This window comes from Cololabis saira, chromosome 11 (assembly GCF_033807715.1).
Source record: "Cololabis saira isolate AMF1-May2022 chromosome 11, fColSai1.1, whole genome shotgun sequence".
In the NCBI taxonomy this organism is placed as follows: domain Eukaryota; kingdom Metazoa; phylum Chordata; class Actinopteri; order Beloniformes; family Belonidae; genus Cololabis; species Cololabis saira.
The window spans coordinates 25,562,139-25,587,425 of NC_084597.1; the positions used below are offsets into that span (position 1 = coordinate 25,562,139).

The following is a 25,287-nucleotide window of genomic DNA, read 5'->3' on the forward strand; positions in this document are numbered from 1 at the left end:
AGTTGCTTTTAAGTAAAAAAAAAAAAAAAAGTGTAGCAATCCCGATATTGTCTGAAAGTCTTCTGATTTGGGGTTGTATATCTGTCAGGTTTTTACAGCATATGGAATATAGTTGCACAAAGAAGAATAAAACTACACCGCTAAAAGTTTCAACCTTTTACGTTAAAGTCAGCAAAATACCCAACTTTTACTCTGCTGTGTTTCAGTAGCAACTGCAATAGCTGTTAAACCAACAGATAGGTTTGTCCAAATGTTTTACTGAAATCGTATATAGATATTAAAAACTTAGCTTATTGGTGTTGTGAAGAGAAATCTTTGTGGATTCAGTTATTGGAGAATAACAGTTCAGGGACTGTAAAGAGAGGCTTGTGTTTCTCCGTCTGCTTTTTGCAACCGTTGTCCTCATGATTGCTGTGGAACAACAGGCCCTCCTTTGAGTTCAGACTCACCATCACATGGGAATGGGCACATACAGCTTTCTTCAAAGTCTTGAATGATATGGATGTGTGGCTCATTCTCTTCTTTCTGTACTATTCTCACTATTCCACTTTCAGGATCCCTCTCTTCTAGGCCAAGAACTTCATTCTGTTGACAGACTAAGGAGATGCACTGTGGTCAGACCTGTCCAGTGAACCTTACTGTGGGAAGGCAGTCTAGGACAGAATTTGAGTTTAATACAAATAAGAAGCATTACATATATCTGTTCGTTATGCCTTTAAAGAGGGAAACACCTACCCTATTTGTTCCTGGCTTTGACTTCCATTTTCTTTGGTCTGCTGAGTCAGTGGCTCGAACTCTTTCTCCCTTTCTGCTCCAAGGGAATAATTGGACTCTAGAGAATTACTTTGATCAATGAGATCCAGCTCAACATCACTCCAAACCTTCTGTTATAGATAAATACACACACATGTAGACATCAAGGTCAGAGTTTATCTAAGAGCCTGTTATCAAAATGTATAGTCAATGTAGTTGTAGCTATAGAAAGAGTATTATCATTTTCTGTTTTATTGTAAGGAGTTCAAAACCCTTTGAGGCTGCCCTTTGTCAGCTATTATTCTTTCCAAGGAGCAGCAATCCATTTATGTGAATGCTTTTTCAATTATTATCATGACTTTAACGCTTCTAAATTGCAAAGCTGCAGATTAATAAAAAGCATCTTTACATAAAAGGACCAGTAGATATGGGATTTATGTCATCGTACCTTAAAAGGTTTTGCTCAGGCTGTATTTATTTCCACTCCTCAGATCTACTGCAGCATTCATACTCACTGTGTCTGATGTAGATATGGAGGAAATTCGGGAGAACTGCTTTTTGGAGAATGATGACCCCACACTCTGCATCGAATCTCTGGTGGAGGACTTGCAGTGTGACACACATGTGCCATCCCTCTTTTGGACACGGCCCAGGAAGTGTAGACAGGGAACATTTTCAGAAAGTGTGTCTCTGTTGAAACATTACTTTCAATGAATTTTTTTCTGTTCCCTTTCAAATTTTAAGGTAATAATTAATTATATACCGGCACACACCTGTATTTGGAGTGTATGATAGCGTAGATAAAAGGATTGTAGATAGCTGATGCCTTTGCTATTACAGCAGGAACAGCTTTGGAATAAGGGTTGAGGATGCTTGCATATCTGAAACACATCAAGTTTTGACAAATGTAAAGAGGAAGGACACCTACCTGTAATAGTTCAATGCATGTCATTTAGCATAGCATTTCATCATGTTGTAGGTAAGTTCCATAAGAGGTGAAATATGGTTCATGATTAATGACTGAAGTGAATCTCATAATGCAAGTCTGCCAAGCTTTATTTACATACCTAATGATGTCATACTATTATAAAGAGAGGTTGATCTTAAAATGTGCAGCCTAACATGCTGTATATTTACCCAGCCCAGGCGATGAGGGTGACACATGCATAGGGCGACCAGGAAAGCACAAACACGATGATAACCACAAAGGCAATCTTTGCCAGTTTCCATTCAGTCTTGATTGACTGCTGTTGCATCAAGGTTGACTTTCTCACCTGAGAACCCAACTGCTCCACATCTCTGGTCAGAGAGAAAGAATTGGGCATGTTGCAGTGTTATAGTAGTCTTTACAGAATAAAATAGGAAAAAACAACCATAGCCTAAGGCCCTTTAGACCGAGTATGAACACCCATCCTGAGTCATCCAAACACAAGTGGAAAGCCTGATACTCAGGACACATCTGGTCATGCAAACCACTTTCAGCGGTGACCTGGGCCATTTATGGCCACATTCTTTTCAGTGTAAATGCAACATGTCCTGCGAAAGCAAGCACAACTCATTGTGCCGTTGCCTACCTCATGTACATAGGAACAATGCATATAGTCTTTCCAGTCAAAATCATGTTCTTGCTTATTTGCATATACAGGACTGTCTCAGAAAATTAGAATATTGTGATAAAGTTCTTTATTTTCTGTAATGCAATTCAAAAAAAAAACATAATGTCATACATTCTGGATTCATTACAAATGAACTGAAATATTGCAAGCCTTTTATTATTTTAATATTGCTGATTACGGCTTACAGTTTAAGATTAAGATTCCCAAAATATTAAAATTTTTTGAGATATTTGAGTTTTCTTACTTCTTCTTTCTTTCTTCCTACTTACTGTAAGCCATGATCAGCAATATTAAAATTATAAAAGGCTTGCAATATTTCAGTATATTTGTAATGAATCCAGAATGTATGACATTTTTGCATTACAGAAAATAAAGGACTTTATCACAATATTCTAATTTATTGAGACAGTCCTGTAGGACGAAGGGCTGCAAGCCATTTACAAGTTGTCGCTTGAGATACATGCGGAGACACATGTTAATGCCAGCTGTGAGCAGATGTACTTAGAGTTTTCCACTTGTGTTCGGATCATTTAGGATGGATGTTAATACCAGGTGTAATACAAGGATATATGTCATATTTTCAGATTTAACTTTAAGATTAATCATCCAGCAAATACCTAATCACATAACATAATCATATACCAGCACATTGAAACAGAACAAGCTAACATAACAGGCATGCAACTAATATGGTAAAATAATGTTCACTAAAATATGAATCTATTTCTTGGTCTTTATTAATTAGCATCAGCGTGAAAGTAGCTGGTACATTTTAAACCTTTAAGGTCGATGGCAGCCTCTAAACATTGAAGCTGGTACACTATCATGTTGTATTTCTTGTAATTCTTCAACTACACTAGATGCAACACATTGCCCGATACAATTTATATCAAAACAATAAGGGTGTACTTAGAATTCCACACTTCTGCCATTTGGCTCACTTTTCTGAAATAAATAGTAACACCTTATTTCGGGTTGTGCTGTTGTTCATCTGAGATTGAATTTGCCTGATCTAAAGATGTGTGACAGGCTCAATAATTCTTTTGAAATTCTCACATCATATAAAATCCATGAAATGTGGTTTTCTGTATTTATTTGTTTATAAAACTGTATACTTTGTATAGATATTATGTCTAAAAGGACAAATATGATTTTTTTGTTTGTTTTGGTTCACATCATTATCCTGCAAGATACATGGCATAAAGATGTGTTTATTGTATGTGGAACTGAATGCCTGGACTTGATAGTCCTGATCATTTCATTTTCATTTTATCTTTGGGAAACTAATAAATTAACTAATCATCAAATTGGAGTAGCAATTAAATGCCATCACCCTAATCATTTTTCATGGAGAAACTGATCCAAGCATGTAACTCAGTCAGCTTCAGCCTGTCAAGATATGGCCTGCAACCATCAATGTGACATGAAAACCCTGCTGATATAGTCAGCTGGATAATTGCATTAGATCAAGATGACACAGTAAGTAAAGTAGCTGTGTCGTGTGGCTAATTTCTGCAATGAATTCCCTTAAAAAAACAAAGCTGATAGTGGCAGAAACCTTCTCATTGTTTTTTTTTGTCTGCATATATATTAATGGTTAATACCAACCTTCTCATTGTTTGATGTTTTGACTTGTTTTTGACAAGATGAGTTTCTCAGCCTGTAGTGGACTTTTTTGCCCATATTAATAATTTAGACCCGAGAAGATGTGGACATATGGTACTGATTTTAGAACATCCTGATTTTTCATTTTACATTTGTCTCCTAAACTTTGGCAAAAGAAGGGCTTATTGAATCTGGACCCAATTAGATTAAATAGCTTTTCCCAAAATGTTGTCATATTCACTAGTAAAAGTTAATAGAAGAACCCAGCAGTCAGTGGTTGGAAAGGGGTGAGTTTGTAAACACTTGCGGAACGGCTACAGAGTATTGCATATCCAGCTAGCTCAGAACAGGCAAAAAAAAAAGGCAGTTCTTGCTGGAATAGTAAAGAAGGACATGAGTGACACTTGAATACTACTTCACAATGCAATTGTATTCAACAATATGTAATGCACTTGCATTTAAAACATTGCTCTAGGTCACAGGTCTTCTAAGACAATTTCTTTATGCATTAGTAATGTCCTTTGTTTAGTTTTCAAGTTTACATTCTATAAATATGAATAATAAATGTAGTAATATTCTGTATATTTCCAAGTGGTAATGTATTTACCTGCTTGCTTGACGAATGGCCAGGAACATGCACAAATAACAGTAGGATATAATGCCTAGAGGGATGAAGAACACAAAGCAGCACAACATCAAAGTGTAACTTTTATTAGCTGGAGTAGATGTCACGTAGTCCCATGTACATGAGGTCATCAGGCCCTCTGGTATGTATGAACCTTTGGAAGAAAGTCAGAAAATAAGAAAGAATAATGGGTACTGAAGTAAAAAAAAAAAATAAAGCAGTTGTTTAAAAAGAGTTAAGTGTAGGAAGATTGTGTCACTTACTCCACCCCAAAAGTGGTGCAAGGCTCCAGGCAAGTGAATACAGCCAGACCACGACAATAATAAGGCAAGTTCGTCTCACAGATGTCCACCCTACGGACTGTAGAGGCTTGGTGATGACTATATAACGGTCTATAGAGATGGCCAGAAGGTTTATCATTGAGGTAATGCCAAATAAAGCCCCACAGAAGGCATATATTTTACATCCTGCAGGAGATACATACAGAAAGAAGCACTCAATTAATATTGTTTTTCTTACAGTTAGAAGACTGGTGATATAACATATTATTAGCATGTAGAGATTCTCACTTGGCTTTAAAATTCACAGGTCTCCAGTGCAAAAAAATATGCAGACAGTATGTTGTTTTCAAACTTTACTCTTTTGAAAATTAACTTGCTTCACATCAACCTAAATGGCCACTATGCATGACAATTTAACCGTATGTAATTTTGTATTTAACCAAACTAATGTAATATACCAGTCCCAAACAATATTTACAGAATATTAGTTTCATGGAACTTTGATATATAACTTTGAATGAATGCAAAGAAGTACCCGTTTCTCCAAAAATCCACCCCTTGTACAGGGAGTTAACAAAGAAGATAGGTGACTGTGTAATTGCCATGAGGAAGTCACTGACAGCCAGGTTCATGATGAAGAAGTTCGGAGGTGTTCGAAGTTTTTTGTTGCTGAAACAGATTATAAAAAATCTCAAATCAGATGTCATAACTATCCCACAAAACAATACCTACACATACAAAATGAATTTCCAAAACAAGGTAGCATGAGCAACACACAGCTGAAAGACTTTGGGCCCGATTTACTAAGATCCTAAATAAAGAGTACTAAATTGCGTGTGCACTGAAAAAGTTTGCGCGTGCTGTTTGCGTGTGGTTTGCGGGTGATCAACTAAGATTGCGTGCGCAATTGATAACAGGTGCAAACCTCAGTATTTAAATGAGCTGTTGCGTGTCTTAAGGTTTGCGAGCGCAGATCTGCGCCATGGAGAGTGGATGGAAAGCATAGTCACAAGTCACAAGCGCAAAATGAAATTTGACGAGTTGGAGTTGATATTAGTGGAAGAGGCAAATAAACACATTCATGAACTACAGCAAAGAAATTTAAACATTACCAAACGCAATATCGGAGAAAACCTGCGATAGAATAAATGCAGTTGGTAACACAAAAAACGGAAAAACGTCTGGTTTTTCATATTTCAATTTTAGGCACAGATCAAAAATACGAAATAGAAAAACGGGCCACAGGACCGAATTTGATTTTAATATTGAATTGGTCGTGTTTGCGTGACCCCGCAGTGCTCGGCATGATCTGAGGAGAAAAAGACATCAGACACAGAGCTGGAGAGCGCTTTGATTCAATCTATTTATGAGTTAAGTTTTTATTCAGATGTCCACAGTATATTACAAATATTATATATTATATAGCAAACACTGACAGTAAATGTGTGACAGACGGGACCATATGGCCGTCGATTTAACGCAGACCCATAATTCAGGCGAAGCTGCAGTCTCTGCGCTGATGCTGACACAGCGGGTCGGAGCGGATTTGGTCATGATGTTTAACCTGTGTTTTGTGATTAATAAGCACGGGTTTTAATTAAATGTAATTTACGAAGGATGATTTCACGTTCAATAAGATAAGTAATCAATAAAATACAAAGTTTTGGCACAAAGGCTTGGCCTGCTTGTGGGCGAGTGGAGGGGGGCACATTAAAAGAAGGTGGCAAGATATAAGGCGGAGAACTAAAGAAAAAGTGGCCTTTAATAAAACTTGTGCAACCATTTTTAAAATAGCATGCAGCAGAATAAAGACTCTCTCTCTGCATATTCTTTGATTTTGGATGTCGCCTCCTTGCCACAATAACAGCAGCAGCAGATTAGCACCTTCCTTTCGAACGTATTAAATACAGACGCAATCACAATACGCGCAATTACCGTACTTGCAGGCTTGGTAAATCTCATTGCGCGTGGTAAATGGAGCAATTTGCATCTTCCCCTCCCAGTATTTAGCGCTCTCTGGCGGTTACGCCCCATATTGATTATTCATCAGGGCAAAAGTACTAACTGAATTGCGTGTGAAATTTAGCGCATTTCAGAGACGCAATCCTCTTTGCACGCTGTTAGTAGATCAGCTGGCACTTTGGTTTGCGGGTGCTGTCAAGTTTGCACAGGTTTTAACACACGCAAACCTTTAGTAAATCGGGCCCTTTATGTGCATTTCATGTTCAGTTATTGTCTACAATAGTATATGAAAGATTATAAAAGATTTTGTTCATCCAGAAGACTGCACAGACATTTGATATGCTTTGGCAGTAAAATATCCATCTAATAACTATCAGCATCACATCCCTCTGAACTTAAATAAATCTCAGTATAAAAGATACTGATATTATACTTCCTTGACTCGCTCAATGAGCCCAACTTCAACTCCCAATGAATTTTGATTGTGGCATGCAAAAACATTTCAGCGTACAGGGAAAGTCGGTAGGGACAACAGCGTTTCAGCATTTAGTGAACAGTGGTCAAGCAGAGCTGTCAATTGACCTTAGCATGTCAAAAATGATTATCAGTCTATTTGCAGAGGAAGTAAAGTTGTGACACACTGCAACCCCCAGAGTTTTTATTTCTTTTCATTTTCATTTATTGATTCATTCCAGACTTGACAAAACCATTGTGTATAGCATAACAGCGTTTACTCTAGAATGTATCGATGTATCTATATATAAATAGATAAACATATACACACGTGCATACGCACGCATTTTGAACATATAGAACCCCTTGTAAATGAATCTGTTATAAACAAGTGAATCTGTTTTTAATAAAAGTACAAAACCTTAATAAATCTATACCCAAATGTGCACACACCTAGCTCTCTCTCTATATATATATATATATATATATATATATATATATATATATATATATATATATATATATATATATATATATATATATATAAATGTTGGTGACTTGAATTGATATGAATTGATTTGACCCAAACAAAAACCTACAAGTCACTAAGGCGCTGATTTACCTTAAACAGATGATACGTCTCCTTGAGCAGCATGTCAGTTGTGAATGAGTGTCCATGAACATCCTCTGTGATGCCTGTCACCAACGAACTACATGCACTTAGATTGCATAACTTGCATGAGATCAGTAAAACTGCAAGACCAAAAAACTGCAACCATGCGAAGCCAAAGTGAAACGGTCACCGGCAACCAGCCCACCTGTCCGTGATCAGCCTCACCTTTATAAAACCTATTTCCTGGGGGAAATATTTAGCCAATCAATTAAAAGTAAACAAGGAAAAAACAACCATAATATCTAACAATCAGGAAAGATTACGCATGATCCCTGCTCAGTTTTTAGAGACTTTTACTATAAACTATATTCATCACACATCGAACCATCCGACCAGTCCATCGATCAGTTTCTTGGAAAAATTAATCTGCCAAAGTTACATCAGGAGCAGGTTACAAATTTAGATTTGCCGCTCTCAATAGGAGAACTCCATGAAGCTCTTCAGCATATGCCTAATAATAAAGCTCCGGGCCCGGATGGCTTTCCAGCTGAATTCTATAAGGAATTCTGGAGTATAACATTTTATACAATGATCCTAAATGTTAAGGAGAATAAAAGCTTACCCTTAAATATGAATTCTGCTAATATTAGTCTCTTATTAAAACCGGATAAGGATCCTTTGCTCCCATCGAGTTACCGCCCAATATTACTATTACTATTACTAATAATTGTAGATCTTAAAATAATCAGCAAAGCTCTTACCAAACGTCTGAAAAGAATTAGCCCTTCTATTATACATCCGGATCAAACAGGCTTTATTAAGGATAGACATTCTTCCACTAACACTCGTAGATTACTCAATATTATAGGTAATTCGAGTATCAATAAACAGGAAACTACTATTATATCTTTAGACGCAGAAAAAGCATTCGATCGGATAAAATGAAAATTTCTATTGGCAACTTTACACAAATTTGGATTTGGCGACTGGATAAAGATATTACAGTATATAGCTCTCCCAAGGCACGTGTAAGGACAAGTCTCAACAAGCTTTAACTTGCAAAGAGGTAGCAGACAGGGTTGCCCTCTTTCTCCTTCACTATTTGCAATATTTATTGAGCCTTTAGCAGCCGCTATTAGACAAAATCATAATATTAAAAGGTATACAATGCAAAACATTAGAGCACAAAATAAGTCTTTATGCGGATGACGTACTACTCTTCCTCCAGAATTCACAAACCTCACTATCACAGACAATTGCACTTATAGAGGGATTTTCCTCTCTGTCTGACTATTCTATTAAAGGTATAGTCAGTGATGAGGCATTGTGACACCGTGACTGACCTGAAAGTCAGCTTCCTACCACCTGCAGAGGCGACACCTTGAAAGTAGCTTCAACAATGAGGCATTGTGACACCACCGTGGCTGACCTGAATGTCAGCTTCCTACACCCTGCAAAGGCGACACCTTGGAAGTAGCTTCAACAAAGACTTGAACCACGGGAATGCCATATGAGGAACTTCCTGACTGACTATGGGGTAGTCCCCAACTGAATGATCACATCTGACTGTAAATACCCTTTAATTGTTTTTTGTCTTTCACCTTTGGTTTGTTGATTCTTGCCATTTGTGCATTGAACTTACTGCATAAAAAGTCATGACTCCAACTACTCTGGGTCGGCACACCAACTCAGACCCGATCTGTGCAGGTCTGCTCACCGCCGGCTTGCTGAATAAAACTCACTACACCACAGCAGACTTGTGAACTGGTTTTGATAATATTCCTCAACATCAGTAATGTTGGAGAGCTAGCAAGATTTGAAAGTGGCACCTCCTCTAAGCCCCGCCCCCTCCTCCCCCTCCCGTCAGCGCTCCGTCCAAAGCCACGCACCCACAAACTTTGGGGAACGCGCATTTGCAGGAGTCAAGTTTTCCAGGACATTTTGGACAGCACATTTTCAACAAAACTACCCCATGTCTCATTCACCTGTAAGCGAGGCCGGTTTTAGGGGGGGGGGCAGGGGTGGGCTGTGCCCACCCAAACGTGCGTCCTGCCCACCCAATCAAAGTTATGTGGATCCTTTATTTTTTTATAATATTATTTTTTTATAAATATAAAAAAATATCACAGAATATCTGTACCGTTTCTGATTGGGTGGGCACTGCGCATCATTTTTAGACACAACAATGAACGCATACCGCAAAAGTTGTGTCTCGGCGGAGGGACCCGACGTCCCAGCAAAATGAGCACAACAGAGAAGTGTTCAGAACAGCACACAGAGCACACACTGAAGGCTGATTTATGGTTCCGCGTTACACCAACGCAGAATGGTGCGCGTCGCCGCGTACCGTACGCCGTACCCTATGCCGTAGGCTACGCCGTACCCTACGGCGTTGCCGTGGATCCAGAGCCTGCACAGCACCGCAGCGCACCGCCACCCGCACCGACGCTCTCCGCCCTCGCCGGGATGGAGACGCCTCCATCCCCACGGACCCCCATACGTGGGGTCCGAACGTGACGAGTGTGCACATGGGACAGAGGGGGGCGTGGGCGGGACTTAAAATGAAGGCATCTGATTGGTTCTTTCCCCCTGCCAATCCTCTGGTCCTCTGACCAATCCGTGCCACTCGGTGCACAAAAAACAGATTGGTCAGAGTTTTTACAGGATTAAAGCTGTCAGAGAAGTCGGATTTTTTTCTTTCCTTTTTCTGAACACATTATTCACTGCTACTCTCAGGATGGAAGGACCATTTCACCCAGTATAACAATAAATGTTTTTGAATACGATTACAGACTATACCTTTAATTGGTCTAAATCCACAGTTTTGTGTATTAACTGTAACTTTAGGAATACAACCACTACTAACTTACAATCAGGGAACATTAGATTTAGGCATAAACATCTCCCCTGGCTGTCAGAGTTAATAAAATTAAATTATGTTCAGCTTTTAAAGAAAATAGAAGATGATCTTTCCAGATGGAACTCTCTTCCCATTTCACTCATGGGAAGAATAGTTACCATCAAAATGATGGTTTTACCGAAAATAAACTATTTTTTTTCAATGATACCATCCAAACCCCCTCCTTCTTGGTTTAAGTCATTGGATTCATATGTGTCAAAATTTCTGTGGAAGAATAAAACACAACGTATTAGCTTGAAGACATTACAAAAACCCAAAGAATGTGGAGGCTTAGATTTACCTAAGTTCCAGTATTACTTCCTAGCGAATAAACTACAGTATATTTTAAAATGGTCGAAAAATCATTCTTTAGATAGTCAATGGCTGGACTCAGAGCAAGTGTTTTGCAATGATCTGGAAATCTCAGATTTACCATTTATTAGTCAAGGCATTAAACATCATAAATGTTTCAAAAGCATCAATATCAGCTCAACTCTGACAGCCTGGTGGGAATTCCTTAAAGTAGCTAAAGTTTCACTTTTTCCATGTGACTGCACACCCATATGGAACAACCCAGATATCCTGCAAAATGATAAAGAGATGGTAAACTTTGTTCAATGGAGAGACCAAGGAATATGCTATCTGCAGCATGTAATTATAGGGGGACAGTTTGTACCTTTTTATACACTCAGGGCCCGATTTACTAAGATCCTAAATAAAGAGTACTAAATTGCGTGTGCACTGAAAAAGTTTGCGCGTGCTGTTGTTGTGTGTTTTGCGGTTGATCAACTAAGATTGCATGCGCAATTGATAACAGGTGCAAACCTCAGTATTTAAATGAGGTGTTGCGCGTCTTACGGTTTGCGGCGCAAACTTTGCGCCATGGAGAGTGGATGGAAAGCAGGATATAGTCGCAAGCGCAAAATGAAATTTGACGAGTTGGAGGTATAGAGATATTAGTGGAAGAGGCAAATTGTTGTATTCAGCACTCCTGCCGTGAAAAGCACCCCCTCGTATATTCAATGATAAGTAGACCAAGAAAAAAAACAACACACTGACACGTCAATATATTTATATATACACACTCACACAAACACTTACTTAGGAGTTTATATTATATATATTTACAAATATTATGGAAGACAACACAGTAAGCAGGCTATTAATTAATGACATCAATAACCATTTACCCGATTTTTTTTTTTTACCCGAATCCATGAGCGCATTTAAACATGAATCATTAACACAAAACTGGACGCTAAACAGAACATGGACAACAGAACATGAACAGAACATGAGAATATAATTTTTGTCAGACGAGGGGGTGCTTTTCACGGCATGGGTGCTGAATACTGCACAACACCGGGGTATGCAGAACAAGTATAGGCGCACAATGAGAAACACTTTTTTCTCCATGAAAACACGTGATTTATTTATTATCACAAATAAAAAAATTAATGTGGCTCCTGTGGCAACCTTTTGCTGAATAATACTCGATTTAACATTCAAATAAAATATTTCTCCTTTTGCATGTGGAGATTAGCACCTTCCTTTCGAACGTATTAAATACAGACGCAATCACAATCCACGCCAAAACTTTCAGGCTTGGTAAATCTCATTGCGCGTGGTAAATGGACCAATTTGCATCTTTCCCTCCCAGTATTTAGCGATTTCTGGTGGGTACGCCCCATATTGATTATTCATCAGGGCAAAAGTACTAAATGGATTGCGTGTGCTATTTTGCGCATTTGAGAGACGCAGTCCTCTTTGCACGCTGTTAGTAGATCAGCTGGCACTTTGGTTTGCGAGTGCTGTCAAGTTTGCACACGTTTTTACACACGCAAACCTTTAGTAAATCAGGCCCTCACTGTTCAATATGGAATTAGCAGTAACACATTTTTAGAATACCAACAACTTAAGGCCATAATAAATAAAAAATATAAACTTAACCAATTGGACCTACTGTACAACTTCCCGCCAGGATAATAGAATTATTGAACCTAAGCACCCTAAAATTGCTATCGAAACTTTGCAGGTTAGTGTCCAAAATAGACAACTCAGTCTCTCTTCCGATTTCAAAGTGGGAGGCGGATCTCTCTCTTAACACCGACCTGATCTGTTGGTCACAAATATGTTTAAATACTTTCATTATGACTAAGAACCCAAATTTACAACTTATACAGTACAAAGTTCTTCATAGAATACATTATACAGGACAAAGGATGTTCCAGATGGGTTTTGTCACCTCTAATATCTGCTCACAGTGCACAGAGAACACCCCTGACAATTATATGCATGCTTTATGGTTTTGTACACCAGTACGGAAGTTCTGGATGGAGATTTGTGGGGATTTATCCACATGGATCAACTACAGAATTCCAGTGTGCCCCACGATATGCATATTAGGTCACTTGGGAGATATTCATATGGAACCTAACTTGATATACTTGATTCTCACTGCCTTATGTATCGCAAAGAAAACCATTCTAATGAATTGGAAACAAAAGTCCAGCTTATGTATTAACCACTTTAGGAATCTTCTATCAGATCATATTAGTAGTGAGTTAATGTCTGCCTCCATTGAACAACATTCGGCCGAACTGCATTCTCTCTGGTCCCCGATTATACAGTAGGCTTCATTACCTAGTGGTGATCCTGTAGACCTTGGGGTTGGGGGTCGGCTTGGGGGGCTGCGGTGCGGCCCTCTGGTGGCCCCTGGGGGGCGGTGGGTGGGGGCGGGTGGGGGTCGTCGCCGTGGGGCTCTGTCCCTGACCGGAGGGGGCCTTGAGGGTCTATGGGGGGGGGGGGGGGGGGGGGGGGGGTTACCTCATGGCGGTGGCTGGGGGGGGCCCGGGTGGGGGGCTGTTGCCCGGGTGTCTCTGGTCCATTCCGGGGGGGGCTGGGCTGTGGACGTGGGGGTCCCACTCGGAGGGCCCGGCTCTGCCTGGGTGGGGGGTGGCTGTCTGCACTGGGGGGGGCATTGCTGCCTTGGTCTGCCGTCGCTGGGCGGGGGCCGCGTGCCACTGCGTCTGCGGGGACTCCGGGGCCTTTGGGATGTCCGCCTGGGGGGCGTCAGGGGGGGTGAGGCCGGGTCCGGGGGGCGGGCCTCCCGGGCGGGCGCGGAGTCATTCTCAGGTGTCTATGTCTTATGTCGTCAGTATGAATGGATGAATGTTGGGACATTTCCCCCTCCTCCTGGGGGCTCCGGCGGCGCCAGGGGCACTCATGGAGGTGTGTTGGGGCCCTGGCCCTGGCCCGGCTCAGCGGGCCAGCCCCCGTCAACCTGGATGGCCGGCGGGGGAGCGTGGGCACTTTCCACACATACACACACACACACACACACACACACACACACACACACACACACACACACATATAGACAGATACACCGGCTCATTCACCTGCATGCATGTAGTTTTTGGGGTTAGTTAATCGTGGTAGCTTAGCTCACATTGTGATTGGATCTCGAGATTTGGGACGGTTGCCGCTCGGGTTTCTGCTGGTTCCGTGCCGGTTTCGTGTCTGTTCAGTCTTTTTTTTGCTGATTTCCAGTGCTCGACGTGCGCCTCCATGTGTGTTCTCGCGTCCTGGATTAGCAGCGGATGTCACCCCCAACCCCCCCCCGCAAAAAAAAAGAAAAAACTGGGTTTGTATGTGTATATGTATGCGTATGTATGCGTATATATATATATGTATATATATATATATTAAATATAGTAATGCACATATATATATGCCTTAGGTTCTTACCAGCATGGTATTAACCATTAATATGTGTGCAGCCAAGGTAGAAAAAAATAAAACCTATTTCCTGGCTCCATACACCCCCAACAGAGCAAAAATGGCACTACAATTCGCATACCCCTTTTATTCAATTGGAAACACAACACAATATAAATTGGCTCTAACATCTGATTATGAATAAATTAATCCGAAAACCACAGTACTTTAAAAAAAATAACATGATCATTTATTTATTAACTTAAATGTAAGCAAGCCTATGAAGATGTTAAGAAAAGTAGTTGTATTGCACTGTGAAAATGTATTCGTGCTGAATTCTTTTTTTTTTTTAAACTGGTTGTCTAGCTAGCACATCCTTACATGTATCACAAATCTCCTGTTGGCAACCTTTCTCCCTTCTTCTGTCTAGAAAAGAATCTTAGCAAAGCATGATACCAAAACAGATACAAAAAAAAGTCTGTATTCAAAAAAATATTCTACCATGAGTTAACAAGAAAACCATGTTTCCAGTTTAAGGTTTGTACAGAAGTACTCTAACATTAATTATTTCACAAATGTGACGGGCGGTGTGCCCAAGCTCTTCACTTCTACTGTATATTATGACAAACTCGATATCTCACCGGTCAAACACCGGCCTTTCATGAAGACCTATATAACGTGTGTGTAATGAGCCTGAAACTCGTGGTCTATGCAGTATTTTGTTTTTCTAAAGCTTTCCAAGGACACAGATGGTCATGTTAATGATGCACAGGAATGGCATTTATCCAGTTTCTTTTTTTAGCTTATAATAGTTCACAGAACACACTTTAGATTGCCTAACATGATGATTATTCTTGAATTTGTTGAAAGTTCTTGGTACACTGAAATAAGATCCCAGATTTGACAAGGGTGTGTGCGTGCGTGTGTGTGTCCGTGCGTGTGTTTGTGTTGATTTTTCTCTACTTGCATAATTAATGACATATGAACAAAACCCTTTCTACATGCAGAATTTCAATAACTCCTCAGTGGTTGGTATCTTTCATCTGTGAGGCATCTGTGTTATCTGTTTCAGGGAGCATGTTATATGCTGATTCATTACATAATACTTGTTTTATGTGACATAAGATATATGAGGACTATAGAACACAGGTGCAGAATGAATATTTGCTCTGGCTGAGCAAGCAGTGGTCTCCCAAAAGTGTAATTTTGCTTTGTATATCTACATTTTCGACTGCTGTTTATAAAGCACCATGACTTCATATTTATTTATATAGTTGTTATCTTTTATCAAGTCTTTTGGGCATTGTCTCCATGTCCTGCCCACTTACTGTAAAAATATCAATGAGAGTAAACACTCTGCAGTCAGATGGGTGCGTTTATGTGTATACTAAATGAGTGTGACTGGAGTTGAGATTGAGTGATGCATGATTTGAGACGGTTGTGCTTCACCGGTTGTTGAACCTGCACAAATAAATATGTCAGGTCCAGCATTTTGTTCCCTCAGTTTTGTTATAAATTACATACCCAGTCATAGCCAAAGTTAGTGTGGCATGCTGTAGAGTCATATACAAAATAACAAAAACCCTTTGGACATGATAAAGCATTAAATTAAAAAAAAAAAAAAAAAAATCTGAAAATCATTTTAACCCTGAATTTATTTTAAAAGTGCTACTTCAACTGAAGGTTTGATGGGGGCATTTTTTTCTACTACTTTACGTCACATCTTGTTTTAACAACATCTTGTCAGCATAAGATTTTAGATTTATTTCACTTCACCTCAGTAATATTGTATTAATCTCTGATAGGTTATGTTATTGCTACAGAAATGTGTTAGTATAAAAAAAGAGAACAAAGAAAGTATACCACAAATAAAGCTATACTATATGATTTTTCTGAAATGTCTTTGTTCATGAAGAGTCACAAAAAAACACAAAAAGTCTACATTAAGTGAGGGAAATTGGGGGCGGTGACGGGAAGCGCACGATGTAGGACGTGTTTCACGTCGGCTCCTCAGGAATGAGTTTTTAAAATACTTTAACTGTTATATAAAGTCTGTCCATTGGTTGCCACTACTACATCCCCGTACAAGGTCTTCCTCAGTGCCATAACCGGGTAAATGTCGAGTTCAAGAGCGAAAAGTGAGTCTGCTAAGACCGCCCGGGGTCGGTCGCAACCCGACTCCCCGGTGCTATCGGAGGCTAACGACGAGATGCTAAACAGCATTAAGGCAATGATGGAGGACTTGCGGACTGAAATTCTCAAAAAAATCGAGGCGATAGTGTCGGCAACTGTCAAGAAAGAAGTGGCGACTGCTCTGAGGCCGCTTGAGGGAAGAATTGATCGGCAAAGTGAGTCTATTAGCGATCTCGAGCACTTGGCTAATGAGCACAGCGACAAGCTAACCGACATGCATGCTAATGTGGCTAAGCTTTCTGCTACGGTGGAGACTCTGAGCAAGAAGTGTGAAGATCTGGAGGCCCGCTGTAGGTGGAATAACATCCGAGTGGTTGGCCTGCCCGAGGGCACCGAGGGACCTCGACCCACAGAGTTCATGGCTGATATTTTAAAGGATTTCTTTTGCTAATTAATTTTTGTGTTTTTTTATTCTATTAAGTGATCTTCACTTTATTGCTGAGTATTTTCAATTTAATGACACTGTCGCACTGAGGATTACTCCACTTTTAAATGGAGTCATTTATTTTGTATTTGACTTTGTGGCACCTTTTTCTGTTTTTTTTTGTTTTTTTTTAAACCTTTTGGTTTTTATGGGACAGCTCAATTCTGCATTCCCTACGGTTGTTTGGTAGTACAGCTACACTACAGGTAACGACAGGTGCCTGGGGTGGTGGGTGGAGGGATGGAGAGGTTGAGTCTTGTTGTACGGCTCTGTTATATTAACAATTGTTGACTCTGAACTTGTGAACCACTGTATTTTTATGTGAAAAACATCAATAAACAAATTGTTAAAAAAAAAAAGTGAGGGAAATTGATCATTTAGCCTTCTGCATTAAATCAAGGTTACATAACCATTTTATACTTTCGTCAGACTTCGTCAAATGGTAATGTAAAGATGATCATGGAAACTGGCCCAATGACGAAGTCAAAGCTGAATTTTGTTTTAAAAATGTTGGGTTAAATAAGAAATTCATAAAATGCAGGGTTAAATAAGATCCAGTTTTACATAGAAAAGATATAAAGTCTAATTAGATGGTGGAACTATGCACCTCTAAAATGAAAAATGCCAGACAAGCATATACTTCATCATCAGAGCCATACGTGTTGCTTACCAGTAAAAAGCATACATGACCAAGGCATTCCCAGTAACTCCCACTGTTCCAATCACCAACACAAAGAAGGCGACGATGTAGTGAACGTGGTCTGGGACGTCCACATGTCGGTAGAATCCTTGATCCAGATCCATATCTGTGATTGAAACCATATAGATGTTAGCATCAGAAAGTTTTGTGTTATTTAATGGTAGTAATGATCAACTGTTAAATTATATGGGATCAAAAACGAACAAAGTATGATGCAATGTCTCAGATGCCCAAGCCACCTCAGCTGACTCCTCTCAATGTGGAGGAGCAACGGCTCGACTCCGAGCTCCTCCTGAGTGACTGAGCTTCTCACCCTATCTCTAAGGGAGCGTCCAGCCACCCTGCGGAGGAAACTCATCTCGACCACTTGTATCTGCGATCTTATCCTTTCAGTCATTACCCAAATTTCATGACCATAGGTGAGGGTGGGAGTGTAGATTGACCGGTAAATCGAAAGCTTCGCCTTTCGACTCAGCTCTTTCTTCACCACGATGGTCCAGTACACTGACCGCATAACTGCGGACGCTGCACCGATCCGTCTTTCAACCTCATGCTCCATCTTTCCCTCACTCGTGAACAATACCCCGAGATATTTGAACTCCTCCACTTGAGGCAGGACTTATTCACCCACCCGGAGAAGGCACGCCACCTTTCCCGGTGGAGAACCATGGCCTCGGTTTTGGAGGTGCTGATTCTCATCCCTGCCGCATTGCACCCGGCTTCAAACTGTCCCAGCACATGCTGAAGGTCCCGGCCTGATGAAGCCAACAAGACAACATCATCTGCAAAAAGCAGAGATAAAATCCTGTGGTTCCCAAACCGGATCCCCTCCGGTCCCTGGCTACGCCTAGATATCCTGTCCATAAAAATTATGAACAGAACCGGTGACAAAGGGCAGTCCTGCCGAATCCGAGGTTCAACTATCGACCATATTCTCCTCTCCAGTACCCTGGCGTAGACTTTCCTGGGGAGGCTGAGAAGTGTGATCCCCCTATATTTTGAACACATTCTCTGGTTCCACTTTTTAAAAAGAGGGACCACCACCCCGGTTTACCACTCCAGCGGCACTGTCCCCTTTTCCTCCATGCAATGTCACAGAGGCGTGTCAATCAAGACATCCCTAAAACATCCAGAGACTTGAGGTACTCAGGGCGACAGGTGCCCATCCACTGAGGAGCTTACGAACTACCTCAGTGACTTCGGCTGGGTGACGGACGAGCACATCCCTGAGTCCATACCCTCTGCTTCCTCAATGGAAGGCATGTCAGTCGGATTGAGGAGATCCTCGAAGTATTCCTTCCACCGTCCGACAATGTCCCCAGTCGAGGTCAACAGCTCTCCACCTGCACCATAAACGGTGTTGGCAGAGTACAGCTTCCACTTTCTGAGGCGCCGAACGGTCGTCAGAATTTCCTCGGGGCCTTCCATGGCCTCACCAAACTCCTCCCAGACCCGAGTTTTTTGCCTCCAGGACTGCCCGAGCTGCGGCTTGCTTGGCCTGCCGGTACTGCGTCAGGGGTCTCACAGGCTAACATGGCCTGGTAGGGCTCCTTCTTCAGCCTGACTGCATCCCTTACTTCCAGTGTCCGCCACCGGGTTCTGGGGTTGCCGCCACAACAGGCACCAAAGACTTTGCATCCACAACTTCGAGCTGCCGCATTGACAATGGAGGAAGAGAACATGGTCCACTTGGACTCAATGTCCCCAGCCTCCCTCGGAATTTATGAGAAGTTCTCTCAGATATGACAGTTGAAGACTTCCCTGAGAGAGGGCTCAGCCAGAGGTCAGCCAGAGGTTCCCAACAGACCCTCACAATACGATTGGGTCTGCCTGGTCTGTCTAACAAAGGCAAGGCTTGGGTTCATGATATTGTAACAGTAAAAAAACGAACTAACATCATAATCCATCACTTTGTAAAGTTGGAGAATTGATGAGATGTAAGAAACGGGAAAGTTCCTGGACAGCCGCCATTACACACGAGAAGCCGCCATTATCGACGAGTATGTTCAGAGCACGTTCAAGTCGAACGCTCGTTTAGGCACCGTTATGACGACCAAATGAATGAAGGTTATGTTTTGTATCTGTTTTTTTTTTATATATTATTAAAATGTTTTGTAGTTGGTAACACAGACACGTTGGGTAATCCCAACGTGTCCCCCATAATTGAGTTGTAGATAACTGAACAGTAACGAGGAGAATGTGACATTGTAATTGTAAAAGAAACCCATGTGTTAACTGTGACAGTTATTTTGTGTGTTTTATTGTGTTGTAAATAAAAAGAAATGACCTGGCCGAGAACAGAGACGCATCGTCCTTTAATTGCTCCGCACTCCACCTGCTTTTTACAGGTATTTGTTACCACGGTCCTCACCCTTGGGACCCGTAACAGATACCTATACTGTGCCAAAATGGGCCAAATTTGTTTTTTTTTTTCATTTTTTGAAGGGAATATGTATAATGTATGTATGTATGTATAAAATACTTTGATGATTTGATGATACATGATTTCGTAAATGTAAAATCTCAATCTAAAAATCACAGCGCTCTATGCATGTCTCTGTGGGTGCCACTGTGGAGTTTACGCTCAAAGGTATAGGCCTGATGGATGAAGTCTCGTTCAAGTGTAATATCTCCTTTGAAAGCTCACAACATGTTAAATGTCAACAAAGTTGACGTAAATTTCCAAAAGCAGCGAGAAATCAACAAAATGGCTGCGACTGGCAGGATATGAAATGATGACGCATGAAGCAGTTTCACTACTATGAAGGATTAAGCTGTGAATTTTTGTCAAAGAATGGTGTGGATAGACTGAATATGACAACGAAAACGTAAAAAAATAAAATAAAACTGCTTTTGGTCAGAATAGCTTTGGGATTTGCTGACGTAGTGTGTGATGAACATGCAATCTGATGTATGGGATGTGAAACATGAATTTTCGCTTTGTTTGTTTTGAGCTTGGCATGAAGTGGTCGGCCCAGAAAATATTATGTTTGGTATCGTCTGAAAGTGTAGCTTTTCTAGTTTCATATGATACCCACTATTTTGAGGTAGAAAAAATTGGTCTTGCGTTCTGTTGCGTTTTTTTGCGGGTGTTGCTCGTGTTGGAGGCACCATCTTTGTTGAATAGCCTATGTATTTTTAAGTTGTTATAAATCAAATACTTTGTTGACAAAACATACTTGTAGTTTTGACATATTGACTTTAGGGGCTTTTTGTTTCAGAAACAGTTGAAAGAAAATACCCTGACAGCACTTGAGTAACTTTTTCCACACATGAACTGGTGCATACAGCTCGTGGACCCGGTACCGGGTCCATCGGGGGACACTACAAAAAATAATTTCTAAGAAAGTAAAAAAGCCTTTTTTCAAGAAAAGTGAAAACTATTTTTTAGACTATGTTGCTAGTTTTAAGAAGTTTTGTTAAGGACATTTTTCTTACCACACTAACAAAGATATGTTTGGTCAAAATCAATTTTGAGTAGTTTTATAGAATAATTGGCTTATTTCTAAAGGGGCTGTTTTTGTAGTGTAGAAACATCCTGATAGGAAAAATCTTTAAAAGAAGGTGTCATTTCTTCTTTTCTTTTCTTTTTTTTAACACAACTGTGTACACAAGAGACAATCTTTTTATTTGATAATGTCAAATGAAAAGATTTCAAAACTGTTTTCTGTTTCATTTTTTTTAGGTCTTTTAAGTCTTTTAGTTCACTTTTTACACTGACCTGACATGATACATTTAGAGTGAATGTGAACTCTTCAAGGGGTTTTTTGTTTTGTTTTTGCTAATGAAATATGCGTGTTATAGGGATTATGACAGTCAGAGCATTTTAATATCAATTATTAAAGCGTGTAGACTGTAAAATCGGTTGGCTAAGTATTAATCACAATAAGGGTTGAAGAGTAGTGAAGCTGCCATCGCTATTCTGGTGAGAGAGGAGATCCTCACTCAATATTATCGAGCTGATGTGTTTTATAGTTTTATGAGGTCATTAGTAGAACAGCCAGCCACTCCCTCTGAAAACTGTTTTAGTGAATGTACTGTACAGTAGCAAAGCTGATTTAGCAGTATGATTTTAATGCTACAAGTGCTTATTTATCACTATGCTGTAAGGAAACGTATGTTTGGTCATGAAAATGTCTGGATCAATCGTTCCCTTGCTCAGCTTTGACAGTGATTATAAGACAATGGCTATTCTTTGTTAATTTGATGGAATTCAAGGAACCCATACAATTTTATTGTAAAAACTCTCTTGCTTTCTTTTCATTAAAAATATAAACTACGAGTGGAACGCTGAGCTGTCTGTCATGTTAGTTTTGGAAAAACTGGAGAACATGTCTTGTATCACCTTAATTATTTCTTCATTTGAGAGCAAGGACATGTTATGCTGTTGACTCCGATTACCCCTAAGTTGAGTTATGTCACTTAATTCACAAGGGCAGCAGTGAAAAAGACTCCTGTATCGTCAGATGTAAAATAGCAATACTGTGTGTAGCACTTCCTGTTCATCAGAATTAAATGCTAAATTAAACTATTTAGCTTCAAATTCAGCTCCGTTTTTTTTTTTTGAATGTGATAGTTCTGTAATTTCAGTTGTAGCAGCTGGTTAATGCCAGCACATATGGACCTGCAGATTGTCAGATCCACACAGTGAGTTCTTGCTGTGCTCAGTGAAGGCTTGTGTGTCAGGACAGCTCTCCATCACCTCTTACTTCCTCACAAATCAGACCCATGTCTGGTGCATGTGACACACGTATGGAGATACGTACTCTTTGTTCTTTTTAATTAACGTTTCCTAAGTGACTCAGGCGGCATGACATGTGTTCATGTTTATTTGGAAATTAAAATGATCACAGAAAGCACATAGGTTGATGAGAGTGACTAAGCTTTAACAAAAGAGAGCACGTCCTGTGGTCATTAGTTCAAGCACGCTAAATGAATTTGCCCGCTTGTCAATCAGGCATTCACATAGATTTTAAAAGTATAAATCTATAGATCACAGACCTGCCGAGAAGACATGTTCAATTATATCATAACTGTCACTTTTGGATTAAGCTTATCCGTAAAAGTTCAATAGACTAAATAAATAAAATAAGGTTTTGTATTGGTGATGCGAAAGGTTGAGGGTTTCTCAAATTATCTACCAGCCTGTTTTCACAAAACATGTTAAAAACTCATGTCACTGAAAACCTTGTATTTGTGGTAATTAACTTTTTTGTTTGTTTGTTGTTGTTTTTTTTTGTTTTTAAGACCACAGAGCATTTTAAAAGTAATGCACATACGTGATAGCCAAGTGACTTGGACTTGTCAGGCAATTATCCAGGAAGAAGATGTTTGGAAATGATGCATTATGACGGTGTCTATTTTTAACAAAAGACATGTTTCCCTCATCTTAATCACAAAGTTTTAAAGGTTTGGTAGTAGATCTTTTTTCTGAAACATTTATTACCTGAAATTCTCTTTTGCACATGAATATCTAACAACTAATTGTATGTCGTCATGTCAAAACAAAAGCATATTTATAACCTGTGAAAGCAACAGGGCACTAAATTCACATTCCAAATATTGTGATTGGCCCAAAAGAAGTCATTAGACCACCGGCTTGTCTGTCAAGTTCTGTTTCTGCCCTGAACACATTTGTATATTTTGGAGGTGTGGTTTTGAAGGCAGGTTTGACAGAAGGGGGCTGTACTTTTTAAATGCATGTTTCCAAAATTTTGCTTACTGGTGTTTTCAACATCTCCTATGTGATGTTTGATGCCTAACATTAACCAAGTAGTTTGTAAATGAGTAAAATACCAACAAAACAAGAAATGTATGAGTGAAAAACAGTGACTGAATCTAAATAGTTAAGTTATTCTAAATAGCAGTGACTGCAGGACATTAACTCCATTGTACTTATGTATGCACATTAGGAGTCCTTTTGTATTAATTTACAGCGATGTATAAGGGTACCTATAGTAAGCTATGTGTTATTACACATGCTGTATAACTGATATTTAATTGTTATTAAAATTGTACAATCATTGTAGGATCCCTTGGAATTACTGAGGGTTTTGAATACCTTAAATAAGAAATAAGATCCATTGACTATATTAAGAAGTGGCGTTTTTATTCATTTATTTTTGTATTTTTTTAATTCACTTTACTTTATTTACACTGCAATTTGTATTTAAGAGCAAAAAAAGTTTGGTTCTTCTTAAATCAAAGTAGCATTTACCCGTCCACATAAAGTTTATTATATCAAAATCTTACAGTACCTTATTCTAAAAGTGAAGCCCTTCTTCTTGTCTTTGCAGTTCTCCTGCTGATTTATGGATGAGAGAAATCAAAGCTGTAGAGCATGCAGTGGTGAAAAATCCTGCAGAATAAATGGATAAGCTCAAGGACGGCTGCTCTAATCACTAAGGCAAAAAAAGATAGAGCTTCATGCTCGGCAGCAGTAGTCAGCCAGAGCCAGCCCTGCTCTCAGTGCTTGAGAGAAAAAACACAGAGAGAGACTGAGAGCAGGCAGCAGCGCACCCACCCGCCCCCCTGATGGCTACCCATCACACACATATGACGGCACAATGCATCGATCAAGCCTGCATGTTTGCGTGTGAATGAAGAGTGCAGTCGTTTGTTACTTCATCCGTGGAATGGCACAACCATGAAATCCAAACTATTGTATAGATTCTGGTTTAGCTTTTTTTAATCTGCTTGATGGAAAAATATTTTGCATTACAATTTCTTTCTTTCTTTTTTTTTTAAAAACATGCGAGCATGCCTTATATGGGTCTCGTTGCATGATCTCCAAATTAGTTTTCCTACACACTGATCCATTTTGACCTAATACCCATTGCCAGTGGCGTAACTTCATTCAAGCACCAGATGTGATGTTTACATGGGAGGTGAGAAAGTGACACAGAGCAGTAGCCACAGCCTGCCACAGGGTGCTCTGAGAGCTGCAGAGAGTCTTGTGCTTTTGAAAAGTACCAAACCTTTTACAGAGTATCAGACCTGTTCTCTGCCCATCCTTGTGTGCTGAGATTTCTCAGAAAAGCACTCAGATAAAAGCCTCCCATTGTTGATCATCTCATGCACAACTGAGCAGGTTACTGTAACACTTCCTGTTGCCCTTTCTTTTTTTACACCAAATCTTTACAGTAAAGATTCATTTTATTTTCTTTCAAGCAAGAGGAGGACAAGCAATTTAAATTATGGGTCACTGCTCCTCCAGGAAAAACAGAGCTATCAATATGTGCATGTTTCCATCTGATTAACTTTGTTAAATCTTATTTAGTTTAGGTTCCTAGTTATTCATTGCATTTCAGTTTGATTAGTTTTTCTATGTTTTTTAGAAATTTCTTTCTTGTTCAGTCACTTGCTGAGCCAAAGGATACAGTTGTGATGACCAGCTGATTCACTGGGAGGGCATTTAGCATCACAGGCACATGACTTAACTGT

The 25,287-nt window shown here is 39.8% G+C and overlaps 1 protein-coding gene across 1 annotated transcript; it reads right to left on the reverse strand.

The window, feature by feature from the left end:
* Nucleotides 1-294: 294 nt before the first annotated feature.
* Nucleotides 295-24,264, reverse strand: opn4xa (opsin 4xa). The gene is made up of 10 exons (XM_061733369.1): nucleotides 24,102-24,264; nucleotides 17,815-17,950; nucleotides 5,416-5,549; nucleotides 4,863-5,066; nucleotides 4,582-4,753; nucleotides 1,891-2,052; nucleotides 1,527-1,634; nucleotides 1,269-1,443; nucleotides 736-884; nucleotides 295-596 (listed from the first exon to the last, which is right to left on the reverse strand). Exons 2-10 carry the CDS (start codon nucleotides 17,946-17,948, stop codon nucleotides 581-583), a joined length of 1,254 nt encoding a protein of 417 aa, XP_061589353.1. The 5' UTR covers nucleotides 17,949-17,950; nucleotides 24,102-24,264; the 3' UTR covers nucleotides 295-580.
* Between the last annotated feature and the right edge of the window lie 1,023 nt (nucleotides 24,265-25,287).

What these genes read in the sequence shown, in the direction of transcription:
- opn4xa (XM_061733369.1), bottom strand. Translation starts at nt 17,948, where the DNA reads ATGGATCTGGATCAAGGATTCTACCGACATGTGGACGTCCCAGACCAC. An exon ending in GTGGATTTTTGGAGAAACGG is followed by an intron (nt 5,067 to 5,415) that starts GTACTTCTTTGC and finishes TATCTCCTGCAG; the next exon opens with GATGTAAAATATATGCCTTC. An exon ending in ATCATACACTCCAAATACAG is followed by an intron (nt 1,444 to 1,526) that starts GTGTGTGCCGGT and finishes ATGTTTCAACAG; the next exon opens with AGACACACTTTCTGAAAATG.